Source organism: Melozone crissalis, unplaced genomic scaffold (assembly GCF_028551555.1).
Source record: "Melozone crissalis strain CALT ecotype California unplaced genomic scaffold, PUWL_Pcris_2 ptg000005l_1, whole genome shotgun sequence".
Classification (NCBI taxonomy): Eukaryota; Metazoa; Chordata; class Aves; order Passeriformes; family Passerellidae; genus Melozone; species Melozone crissalis.
Window position 1 is genome coordinate 53946262 of NW_026535783.1, and position 12063 is coordinate 53958324.

Sequence of the window (12063 nt, forward strand, 5' to 3'; positions counted from 1 at the left end):
TCAAAGAGTAACAGGGACCTCCAGCACTGAGGTCCTCAAGACACCTTCTAAATTTTTGAAAAATCACACGCTACTCAAGGAGGGTAACACAGCAGCAGTAGCTACACAGGAGCAGAGTCTGCAGAGAGCACATAGGAGATACTCCCCCTTTAAAGAAGAAACATGGATTAACACAACACCAGTAATTATTCTGTTGCTAATTAAACCTGTCAGCAATTTCCTTCCTACTTAGTGCCTTTGTCCTTTTAGTTTGCATTTGATAGGACTTCACGCAGTTCCACGTGCCCCAGCCATGGCAAATTCAGCTTTCTGGCCACCAGCAGGGCTCAGGATGAAGGCACAGGGCCAGGAAGCCCTGTGTCCCCTGCCCTCTGCAGTCACCACCTGAAAGTTTGTTCATCCAGTTCATCTGCTAAAAAACCAGCACTGCTGCCTCCTCTGAAGTCAGGGCTTCCAGGGCATGGAGCAGTAGCAGTACCCTGGCTAAGCACCTGCACCACCAATCCTTCTGGAACTCACCACAAACAAAATCCTCTAGAGAACAATCCAGCAGTGGGGAGGCCACCAGAGGAGTGCTCTCTTTTTTTGTTTGGAATATTTCTACCCACACTGCTCGCATCATGTCCATGGTCACACTGTCCCTTTCTGCCAATGGGCATCCAGGTCACTGTCTGTCCAAATGTTTTCTTAAGGAATGAAAATTTTGGACGGAAGCTGTGATGTGTCTTCAGCAGTAGCCTCAGCCACCAGTCCCAGAGGAAGAGGCTGGTGTGGTGGCAAGGAGGAGGAGAATCCCTGCCAAGGAGTGGTGGCAACTGGAGGAGGAGGAATCCCTGGGGCAGGGGCATGCTGCAGCTTGGTCCCTGGCTACCCAGAAGATCCACTGGGCCAGCTGATGCCCAGCTGGGAGGGCACCACAGGTGCAGTCCTGCAGCTCTTGTTGTGTTCCTACCATCCCCAAGGGCAGGCAAAGGGACATTGCTCACCTGCCCAGAGCGTGGGCTGCAGAGCACATCCTGCCCTTGTTTAGGATTTCAGAAAGATCAATTGCTGCAGCATGAAACAAAGAAGTTTCACACAGTCTGGTAAAGTCTGACATGTTTTACAGCAGCTGTTTCTTCCTGACAGTGATTTATCCTCTTGCTTCATCACTTTGTTTTAGGCTTCTCCTTAGAGTGCAGCCTGCAGCCTGAGCCTGTAGCACCTGCTGCGCTGGCAGCAAAGCCCATGTGGGTTTCCCTGCTGGGAAATGCAGGTTTGAGTTAGACCAGGTGGTCCTGCTCCTCCACAGCTGCCATGCTTCACCCTTTGTTGTACCATGCAGCCACAGCAGGGAATAGTCACAGCCCAAATTCCACAGCTCCAAGGCAAATCCTGAGTTCTTAACATCCAGTATTCAAACATTTGGATTCCTATCTCATTTGTAATATCAAAGAAAACAACAAATGAGGAAAATCTTGAAATCCATACTTGAAGGAAATAGTTGAAAACTATTTTAATCCTTTGATCCTGTATAGGATTTACAGGTAATTTGGAAGCCTTGCTGTACTGGGTTGCCAATCCCTTTCTCTCGAGAGCTTGGGAAGACACAGACATCAACAAGATTTGTCTTATAAAAAAGAGAGAATTAGCATCTTATAGGGATTCTGAAGGTACTAAAGTCTTTTTAATATATATTCACAACTCAGTGCACTTTGGTGGGGTTTTTTTTATTTCTGATTGATTCTCACTTATTCCTACAGTCATTACACATCTTTTTTGGGTTCATTCAACCTGCAGCATCCCTCTGCACCTGGGTTTTTGGAGGTGTGGCACTCAGTGATCTGGCTGGGACGCCTTCCTGACACAGGGGCCAGGCAATGCCTGGGTCAGTGCCCGGGGCTGAGCTGAGGGACATGCCAGCCCCTCACTGCCACAGGCCCTGCTAGCAGTGACACTCTGTCCCTGATGGGTTTTGGGTGAGGGAAGATCCATCACCTGTGGGCAGACACTGTGTGTGACTCAGGGCATTCTGGTGGCTTTTGTGAGCTGCTGCTCCCGTCCATTTCAGGATTCCAGTTTAGGATAGGGAACCCGGGGTGCAGCACCCTCTCTGGAGGGCTGTCTGACTGCAGGGCAGGCTAACCGGGTGCCACAGCTCTGGAGGGGCACAGTGGAGGCAGAGCGTGCTCAGCCCTCTGCAGCATGCAGCAGCTCACAAGCATTCAGTGGCAACTACTGAGGTCAATTGTTACTGCTGGTGTTTGCATGCTCCTATATTTTCCCCATCACCAATAGTGGAAAGAGTTTCAACCAAGCACAGAGGAAATTTAATTAGGAGCAGCAACTTACTCTTGAGTGCACTGTCCCAGCAACCCCTGTGACCTGACAGCCACCCTGAATGCAGTGATGGAGAAAAAATCTACCCAGCACTTGGGAACCAGCGTGCAGGAGAGGAGCAGAACTGAGCATGGCGAGTGAGCTAGCCTGCAACAGCCCCGGCTGTGGCTGTCACAGAGGATCTGCAACCTGCCTGAGCCCAGGCTGGGTATCCGCAGCAAAACCCCCTGCCAACATCAAAGCCCACTCCCACCAGTTGTTACCATAAATTCCTACCCCTCTCCATTTTGCTTTAAAAGCACAAAGATCTAAATTAATCTGATAGGCACACATAATGAATAATTTAAATATCCTTAATTACTAGTCAGTTTTACTAAGCTCAGCAATTACTTTAGCACATGGTCAAGAAGAGGAACTTCTGTCACCCAATATTAATTGCATAATTAATTCTTCATTATCCAAAGTTTGCTGTTTTGGGAGCCTCAGTACAAGATGTAAAGCTACTAGGAAGAGTCCAAAGGAGGGTAACAAAATGGTGAAAGGCCTTGAAGGGAAGCCATGTGAGGAGCAGCAGGATTCACTTGGTCTGTTCAGCCTGGAGGAGACTGAGGGGAGAACCATTGCAGTCACAACTTCCTCCTGAGGGGAAGAGGAGGGGCAGGCACTGATCTCTTATCTCTGGCAAGCAGTGACAGGACTCAAGGGAATGGCCTGGAGGTGTTTCAGGGGGGTTTAGGTTAGATTTTAGGAAAAGTTTTTTCACCCAAGGGTGTCTGGGCTCTGGAACAGGCTCCCCAGGGAAGTGGCGACAGCACCAGCCTGAGAGAGTTCAACAAGAGTTTGAACAACACTGTCAGGCACATGGTGAGATCCTTGGGACTGGCCAAGAGTTGGGCTTTAAGGTCCTTGTGCATCACTTTTCATTCAGGTTATTCTCTGATTCTATGAAATTGAGATAGGCCCTAAACTCATTATTTGAATAATATATCTTCCTATTTTCTCAATGTCCTACTCCTTCCCCCCAGCCCACTTCCAAAAAACAAAACAAAACAAACAAACAACAACATCAACAGACAACAAAAAAGTCACCCAAAACTTACTAAAACCAAAAACATCTCTGGAGTTATTCCTGCTTTCTTATATGACACATAAGTTCCATGATGCATAATAACAGGCTTCACTGCACTGCAGCATGAGACAAGATTAGCTTTGGCTCATGCCCTTCTTGAATCAGAGGACTTTTCTTCTAAAATACCTCATTCATTTTAAGTTTGAGGGTATGTATGGTCTGAAGAAATATCTATGCCACCAGGGCTCATAGTCTGCAAAAAAATAGGTCCTGGGGTGCAAGTGTGAGCCCAAAGTGCTTCACCCCAGGAAAGCACAGCAGGGATCAGCGGATGGAGAGGCATCCATCACACCCTGGTTGGATTCCAGGCGTCCATCACTCCTCCATCACTCCCCTGCACCAGCTGGACAGGGGAGAGAAAATATAACAAAGGTTCATGAGCTGACATAAGGACAAGAGAGATCGCTCAACAAATACCATTACTGCCTAAACAGATTGAACATAGGGATATTAAGTAAATTTATTATCAACTAAATCAGAGCAGGATAATGAGAAGTAAAATAAATCTTAAAAACATCTTCCCCCTACCACTCGCTCCTTCTCAGACTCTGTTTCCTCCCCCTCAATGGCACAGGGAGTGGGGTTATGGTCAGTTCATCACAGATTGTTCTTGCAGCTGCTCAGGGAAGGGAGTCCTTCCCCTGCTCCAGCATGGGATTCCTCCCGCAGGAGACAGTTCTTCATTAACTTCTCCAATGTGAGCCCAACCCACAGACACAGTTCTTCCTGAGCTGCTGCAATGGGGGTCACTGTTCCATGGAGTGTAGTCCTTCAGGCACAGCCTGCTCCAGTGTGGGTCCCCCACATGGTCACGAGTCCTACCAGGACCTGTTCCAGCATGGGCTCCTCTCTCCATGGGTCTGGAGGTCCCTGTCAGGACCCTGCTCCAGCCCAGGCCTCCCACAGGGTCACAGCCTTGTCTCAGACATCCACCTGCTCTGGCCTGGGTCCCCTCCAGGGGCTGCACGTGGATCTCTGCATCCCCTGGGGCCTCCATGGCTGCAGGGCCACAGCTGCCTCACCACGATCCCACCACGGCTGCAGGGGAGCCTCAGCTCCGGTGCCTGGAGCACCTCCTGCCCCTCCTTCACCAGCCTTGGTGTCTGCAGGGCTGCTCCTCTCACATACTGTCACTCTGCTCTTCTCTGGCTGCAATTACATTTGCAGAGTAACTTTTTTTTCCTTCTTAGATCTGTTATCACAGAGCCATTTCTAATGGGCTCAGCCCTGGCCAGGGGCACCTCCATCCTGGGCCAGCTGGGATTGGCTCTGCTGGACATGGGAAGCTTCTGGCAGCTTCTCACAGAGACCATCCCTGTGGCATCCCCCCTACCAAAACCTGTCTGTCCAAATCCAATACACAGGGACACACCAAGCCTTAGCTTTTGAGCTTTAACATGGAAAATGGCAGCTAAACAAGAAGCAAACATACCAATCAAATTCTTTTAGAACTGTTTGTGGCCAGCTGCAGGGCAAGCAGGATTTCCAGCAAACACAAAACTGGCTGGGGAAGAGGCAGAGCTATTAGTGGAATGTGGAGTCAGCTTTTCAGCTTGTCATTGAGATAAGGTATTTCCTTTGTATACCATAATTAAAGAGGAGGGAATAAAGCCCAGCCAATCAGGTCAGCACAGAAGCACCCTGGTAGCAAACAAATACAGCAGCAGGGCACTGGCTCTGTGGCCTCTCAGTGCCTGCCAGCCCCAAGAGTCCACCCAACAGGTTTAGCCAAGTGTGCAAAATGGAGCAAGCTCTGCACTTGTGGCAGCTTCCCTCCTGCCTTGCTCACTCCTCTGCTCTCCAGCTGCCTGCAGGAATGAGCTCAGCACGGCTCAGGTGAGCCCTGAAATCAGCTCCAGCTACCAGCACACCTGCAGCCTTTACACACGGTTTCAGAGCCCAAGACCCAGATTTTGTGCATATCCTTAGCATCAGAGAAGCTGAGGTGTCTTCACCTTCCTGGGTGCTGACTGTGATGCACTCCACATGGCATCTGGATTACCTGAGGCATCCCGATGGAGTACGGGATCTGGATCGGCCCTGTCGGGCTGAGACAATTTTCCTGGGCACAGTAAGTTTTCCTCATGCCTTTCTCTCCTAGGTGGTGGAGAAAGAGTGCCACTTGAGGCAAAAAAGCTGTCAGGCTAATAACCCAGAAAAGAAAGGAAAGGAAAAGGCAGGTTGGACTGTTTGGCCGAGGTTGGAGCTCAGTCAGGGCCTGACCCCTCTGGCTGCCTGGCACCAGATCCCCTCCTGCCTGCAGCTGCCACACACACACTTGTCTTAGGCATGGTTAGAAATGTTGTCCCCTTTCAAAAAAGTCATCATTCTCTGTAACCTAAATACAAAAGGGACACTGTAAATTTTCAGATTGAAGTATTGCTTTCTAGCTTTACTCTTTGTACTGCAATAGTCGTGCATCAGCAACACAATGTTTTTTGCTAAAGTGTAGGCAGAGGTCTTAGAGTCATAGAATGGTTTAGGCTGGAAAAGATCTGTAAGATCATTGAGTCCACTGTAAAGCTAATAAAGCCAATCCAACACCACCATCTGCCCCCAAAGAACTGTGACTGTCAGCTGGTTAACAAGATTTTGTGCCTTTCCTAAATGATGAATCAAATTTTGTTCAACTCAAATTTCCCATTACATGAAATTCTCTGGTAGTGTGCTACAACCTCATCTGCACTATCCTGCGACAGAGACATTCCAGTCAACATGAACATGAAGACAATTTTTCCTTTTTAAAATCCACTTTTCCACTTTTTAAAATCTGTTCTGCCTCAGAAAAGCATCAGTGAACAGTAACCTGACTATATTTAAAGCAGGCAAGTTCCTGTTTCACTCTGAAACTACTGTTTTGCTCACGCTGAGTTCAGCATGAGCACCCTGCTTTGCAGCCAGCTCTGCAGGTTTGTCTGACCCCTCTGCCCAGCCTTCATTCAGAGAAGGCAGCACGAGGTGGTGCCGTGCAGGCACACCCCTCTCCCCACGCTGTGCAGGGGTGTGATTTCCATCTGCTCACTTTCACAGTGCCACCTGTGCCAGCTGCAGAGCACCCTGTGCCACAGGGCGATGGAGGGGAGGGACAGCCCCGTCCTGCCCGGGATGGGCTGCACACATCTGGGGTAAACACTGACCTGCTGTGTCTGAAAGCTTCCAGTTCCCACAAGATTCATCTTAGGGGAAGCGGAAGGTCCTTATCAGAGGAATAGGACAGGTGTCTCGGTGTGTGCTTAGGGACATCAGCCACTGTCCCTGCACCTTCTCACACCTGAGCATCAGGGTACCCTCACACGCTCGCCCACCACGGATGGGGATTTTGGGAGCCCCTCAAAACAGCCCTGTACTTCATCCCACAGAGAGCTTGGAGGATGGGAAAGTTTCCCTGGGGTGTTTAACAGGTATGAGAGGTAGACAGAGGAGAGGTATAAGGATTTTACCTCTTGTACTGTGCTCTTCATACAGAAATTTGTACACAGGGGGGATATGATAATATCTCTATTTCCTATTTGCAATACTATATGAGAATAGCAAGAAAGTACCAGGGCTTTTCCAGGGGCAGGAGAAAAGACTGACCCAATAAGCTTTTCTTTTTCCTTAATACTTTCTTTTATCTTTGCTTTTCTTCTCTTTTTTTCTTTTATCTATTTTTTTCCATTCCAAGTGGGACACAATGGAAAAAAAGGCAAGGCTTTTAATTCAGGGAAAAGCAGCCCTATGAAATGCACACCTGGGGCTAATAGCAAATTTCTCATTGAATTAAATCTACAAATCTCTGAGCACTCAGAGCTGCTCAACAGGATCCCCCTTGGGATAGTTTCTCCTCAGTTCATTGTGAGAGCCGCTCCACACCCTGAAGCATATGGAGAGAGCTTACTTACCCTCTGCTCTATTTGAATGGCAAAACACAGGCACTCCTCTCATTTACAGCAACAGTTAAACTATTTTTATCTGTCTAAAGTACAGATGGCAGCAGACAGCTCCACAGGGTCTCCTTTGCTTACCACTATTGAAAGCATCACCTTTTCTAGGTCTGTATTTTGTCATTTTTGTAGGTACTGACACAGTATCAGTGCTTCTAGGCTGGGCCCAAGTCCGTGTGCTATCACAAGTGTTATCACAGCAGGTTCTGGGCTGGCTTTCTGCTCCCAGGTCATGCCAAGCACCTACGTGTGGGGGGCTCAGCCATGGGCAGCATTGGCTCATCCCTCCCTGTGTGCTGTCTGCCTGGCACTGAGCTCCACCTGGGACCCAGCATGCCGGAGGGAGCTGGACCCTTGAGGAGCTGTGCTGCCCACCCCGACGGGGGACTCTGCCGTGACAGCTGCTCTCCACCACACTGCTGCTGGCATCTCTCTGCCCCTGCACTGTCTGCAGCTGTGCAGGCCCACGTTGCTTCCCCAGCACTCCCTGGCACCTTCAGTTATGGGATTTGTGCTCAAAGGAAAGGAAGACAACGTTCACCAAACCCAGATGGTGGTTTGCAACAAGCACTACTGCTCCTCCCCTTCTCCTGAGGCTACTGAGTGCAGGCACAGCCCACCTGCCTCTTCTAAGCCAGAGGCAGGCAGACACGTGGTTTAATCTCAAAATCTCACGGCTGTGCCAGCAGAAGGACCTGAGCCCCACGCGCTGCTCCCAGGGCTCAGACATGTGCACCTCAGCAAACCCCAACCACGCTCCCCCCCGCAGGGCGCACACCCGCACTGCCCTCCACAGTGGGCACTCAGCACTCCTCTCCGGACACACAGCTGCTGCCCTGCTTCCTTCCACTCGCACGCTAGCTTTGTGTCAGATTAAAGCACTCATGCTGGCCAGCTGTGCCATACACGTGTTCACTTCCCCACAAGACCAACACCTGCACGCTGTGGGGCAGGGAACTGCCAGAGCTGCAGCTCCTATACAGCCCTGGGCAGCCCACCCTCCTAGGCTGGCCCTGGGACACCCAGGACAGGCCATTCCTCTGTCCTTGGGAGGCTGTGGAGGAGCTGGTGCTGCCCTGGCTGTGCCTGTGCTTCCCACTGCAGCTGGCAGCTGGGACAGGGCAATGCCAGGAGCATTCCCACACCTCCGCAGCGTGGCAGGCTGTTTCAGGGCGCCAGTGACCTGGGCCTGGTTGGCTTTCATCAAATCAGCAGACAAAGGCAGGTCAAACACGCTCAGTGAATTTCGCTGGTATCCACAGAGCTGACTTCTCCATGTAATAGATGGATTTATTTTCACATAAAACTGAAAAGCCTTTGTAGACATTGTAAAGACTTAGCGTATCAGGCATGATCTTTGTCTAGTCTGAGCCAAACATTCCTGCTGTCTCCTCACTGCAGTGTGTAACTGGATTAATATCCAGTTAATTTGGCCACATTCCTTCTGGAAACATTTTCCAGACATGCTCTTTTTTACTTCCTCTCTGTAAGGTTTACTTAAGACTTCTCTTAGAGTAAGTTTTGTTATAAGACTCATGACATTCACAATTTAAAACTACCTTGTGGGGATCCTTTTTTAAGGATTAATAATTAATCCAGAAGAGTAAACAATCCTCATATATGCTAAATTTGATAAGAAAGTACTGCAGATGAGACACTTCAAATTAATACAAGAGAGATTCAAGGCATTCTTTTAAAAAACACGCTCCCCAAAACCCCAGGGCTATGCATTGGAAGCCTGTGCTGAGGCTTCCTAGGGTTTTGGCTGCTGCACTTTAAATAATTCAAAATTCTCTTTGGGTTATTTGTGGGTTGTGTTAGTTTGGGTGGGGGGGGATGGATTTTCCAATGGCATGTTTTCCTATTTATATTCACAGTACATAACTCTTTTAAATTCACTGTGTATTTCACAGATTACAGAAAATAAAGCTACACCTGGGAAGGCTGAGGAATGAGAGAGGTCTCTATGACTATTTGCCACAACAGAAGTCCTCAATTTCAGCTTCAATGCGGTCCCTTCCCTCCAGAATTCAACTTCTCTGAACTGGATTCTCTTTTCTACTTGGACATAACAAGGTATGGAAGGAGCATCCTCACTTTTACTCATCACAATCGTGGACCCCCTGTCCCTGTCAGAGACAGAGATTTCTAGAGCACACCACAGCAGCATCTTCCTGCCTTCACAGGGAATCCAGCACCTTCAGACAGATGGTGAATTTTTCTGCTGGCAGAGATCGATTCACTTGGGCAATATCTCAGCTTCCTCTCTAAGGACAATCATTACAGTTTTCAATATTGTGCCCTTAAAACTGGAGAAAGACATGTTTGGCCCTTGGAAGTGGCTGGCTTTTTTATAGCAAAAGAGATTTTCCTGTTAAGTTAGACATTAAATACCTCATGACTCCTGACTCCCACAAATGCCTCCTCACGCCCATCCTTTCAGGACAGGTTTTTCTTCTCAGCAGCACCCTGTAATTAAATGTGAACTTAAAAGTACCAGGCAAACATCAGTGAAAAAGACACTTTTACCCTGGTGAGGGCAACAGATAATGGAGTTTAAGAGATATGCGGTGCAGTTTTGTGCAATCACATTACCAGGAGAGTTTGTGAGACAGGCCACTGATGCAGTTTTCTATTGTTTTCTCAAGGTGTCAGATCAGCTGGGAGTATGATGGTGCCTTTCCCAGCAACAGGCAGCTGAAGACAGTAATTCTGACCAGAAACCTGCTCATGTTTCTGTCTGCCACAGCATTTGCTGGCCTATATTCCCTGGGGCATCTTTACACAGACAGGAATAACAAGTATGTTCTTTATTCCAATGACAAATCTTGGCAATCTTAGGTATCTTCATCTTGGGCAGCAACCACATCTCCTCACTGCAGCTTCCTCCCAACTTTCCCACACGACACCTCAAACACTCCACTTTCACATTAACAACACACAAGCAATCTCAGCAGAAGGTGTCCAAGCTCTGCAGAAGAACAGACGCACACCTCTCATCCTTAAAGGCAAAGACATTCCCTACACTGAACCTGGATCTTCTCAGTCACATTTCTACAGTTTGGACTTAGTGAGCTGTGCTGACATCCCTGGGGCCCTGGTGGGGATCCAGGACTCCACAGCTCAGACCTTTTGGCTGGGAACATTTTATGGCGTGGAAAAGGAGCCCTACATAACCCCAGATATTTCACAAGGCCTCTGTAGTGTCTCTGTCAAGGGTCTCTATCTGCAGTTATGGCACCTCAGAAATCTAAATGCTGACACATTTCAGAGCTTAACCAGGCTCCAAAAGCTGGACCTAACCCAACCCCACATCCATGCACTGCCCCCTGCCATCAGTGGCATGAGCTTGCTGGAGGAGATGGTTCTCAATGCAAGCTGCTTTGAGCAGCCCTGCACACCAGCTCTGCTGCCTTCCCCTCCCTCACCCACCTCCACATCCAGGGAAACTCACAGGTTCTGCAGCCAGGCTCTGGCTATTTGGAGAAACTGGCAAAGCTTCAACATATAGATTTAAGCCAGAGTCACTTAGAAAGTTCTGATGCTCTAGCGAAGCGCTGAGAGCTTTGAGCAGACTTTGTTAGCAGAATCTGAGCCACAACATACACCTCCATCTCCAGGAATGCTCATTTAGGACAGTGCTAGCCTAGAGCTGCTTCACTTACCCTTCACTCCTCTCTATGTCAACACCTTACAGAGCCCTTTCCAAAATCTCCATCTCTAGCAAGTGCTAGAGATGATCTTTCCTCATCCCACATTAATACCAGCATTCAGCATGTCTTTCAAGGTTTGAAAACCTCATGTTCTTGGACCTTAGTCAAAATAACTTTGATTTGGGGATCATGCCAAAGGACAAACTGTTCCAACTACTATCCAGTTTAGAGGTGCTAATCCTGTAATGCATCCTGTGAACTAACATCAGTAGATAACCAAGTATTTCACAACCTCAGGAAGTTACAGCATGTAGATCTGAATTACAACAAGTTTACTGCATTCAGCACAGATGCATTTTCAAATCCCAAGAGTATCAATCTCAGTTGTGTCCATAACAGGACGCACACTGTATCAAATGTCCAGCTAGTGCCCCTAGATGGCCACTTGATAATCAATTTAAGCTACGACCTTCTGGACTGCGCCTGCTCTAAGATTGATTTAATCACTTAGTACAAGCAATATCTGAATAAAATTGAAGACCCTGAAAGAACAAGGTGCTCTGAACTTAAATTTCTAGCTGGGTTCAGCTGGCCACCATCTGACTCTCCTGTGGGAAGGACACATCAGGAATCATTGCAGTTGTTTATCCTGTAGTGCCATCTTCATTTGGGGTGTTCACTGTTTCAAGCAAAATTACAAGCAACTCTAAGTCTAGGATGGGGACACAGAAAATATCTACAGTAACTGTATTAAGCTGAACAATACCTCACTGGTTTTACTTGTGACATGTATTTTCTTGACGTTTTTAATATCCTCTCTACCTGTGCTAAAACTTTTAGAAAAATGATGAAAAAATTAAAATAAATAAATAATGACCTGAATCTTGAAATTTAATAACTTATAGAGAAGTCCCTGTTGAACTCAATGGTACCCGTTGTACCAATACTGTGGCTAATGCACTTGGAAAATTTAACAGCCAAAATACTAACTTCCCTCTCTTTAAAAAAGAAAACCTCACCACCACCACCACTCCCAAAA

The 12063-nt window shown here is 47.9% G+C and overlaps 1 protein-coding gene across 1 annotated transcript; it reads left to right on the plus strand.

The window, feature by feature from the left end:
• Positions 1–9344: 9344 nt before the first annotated feature.
• CD180 (CD180 molecule) lies at positions 9345–11679 on the plus strand (the record flags this gene model as incomplete). The annotated part of the gene is given in 12 exon segments (XM_054289602.1): positions 9345–9399; positions 9402–9447; positions 10020–10154; positions 10156–10222; positions 10224–10284; positions 10287–10766; positions 10769–10909; positions 10912–11001; positions 11004–11104; positions 11107–11164; positions 11167–11267; positions 11269–11679. Coding segments are annotated over 12 exon segments (1746 nt in total), but the record flags the coding sequence as incomplete, so codon positions are not given.
• Between the last annotated feature and the right edge of the window lie 384 nt (positions 11680–12063).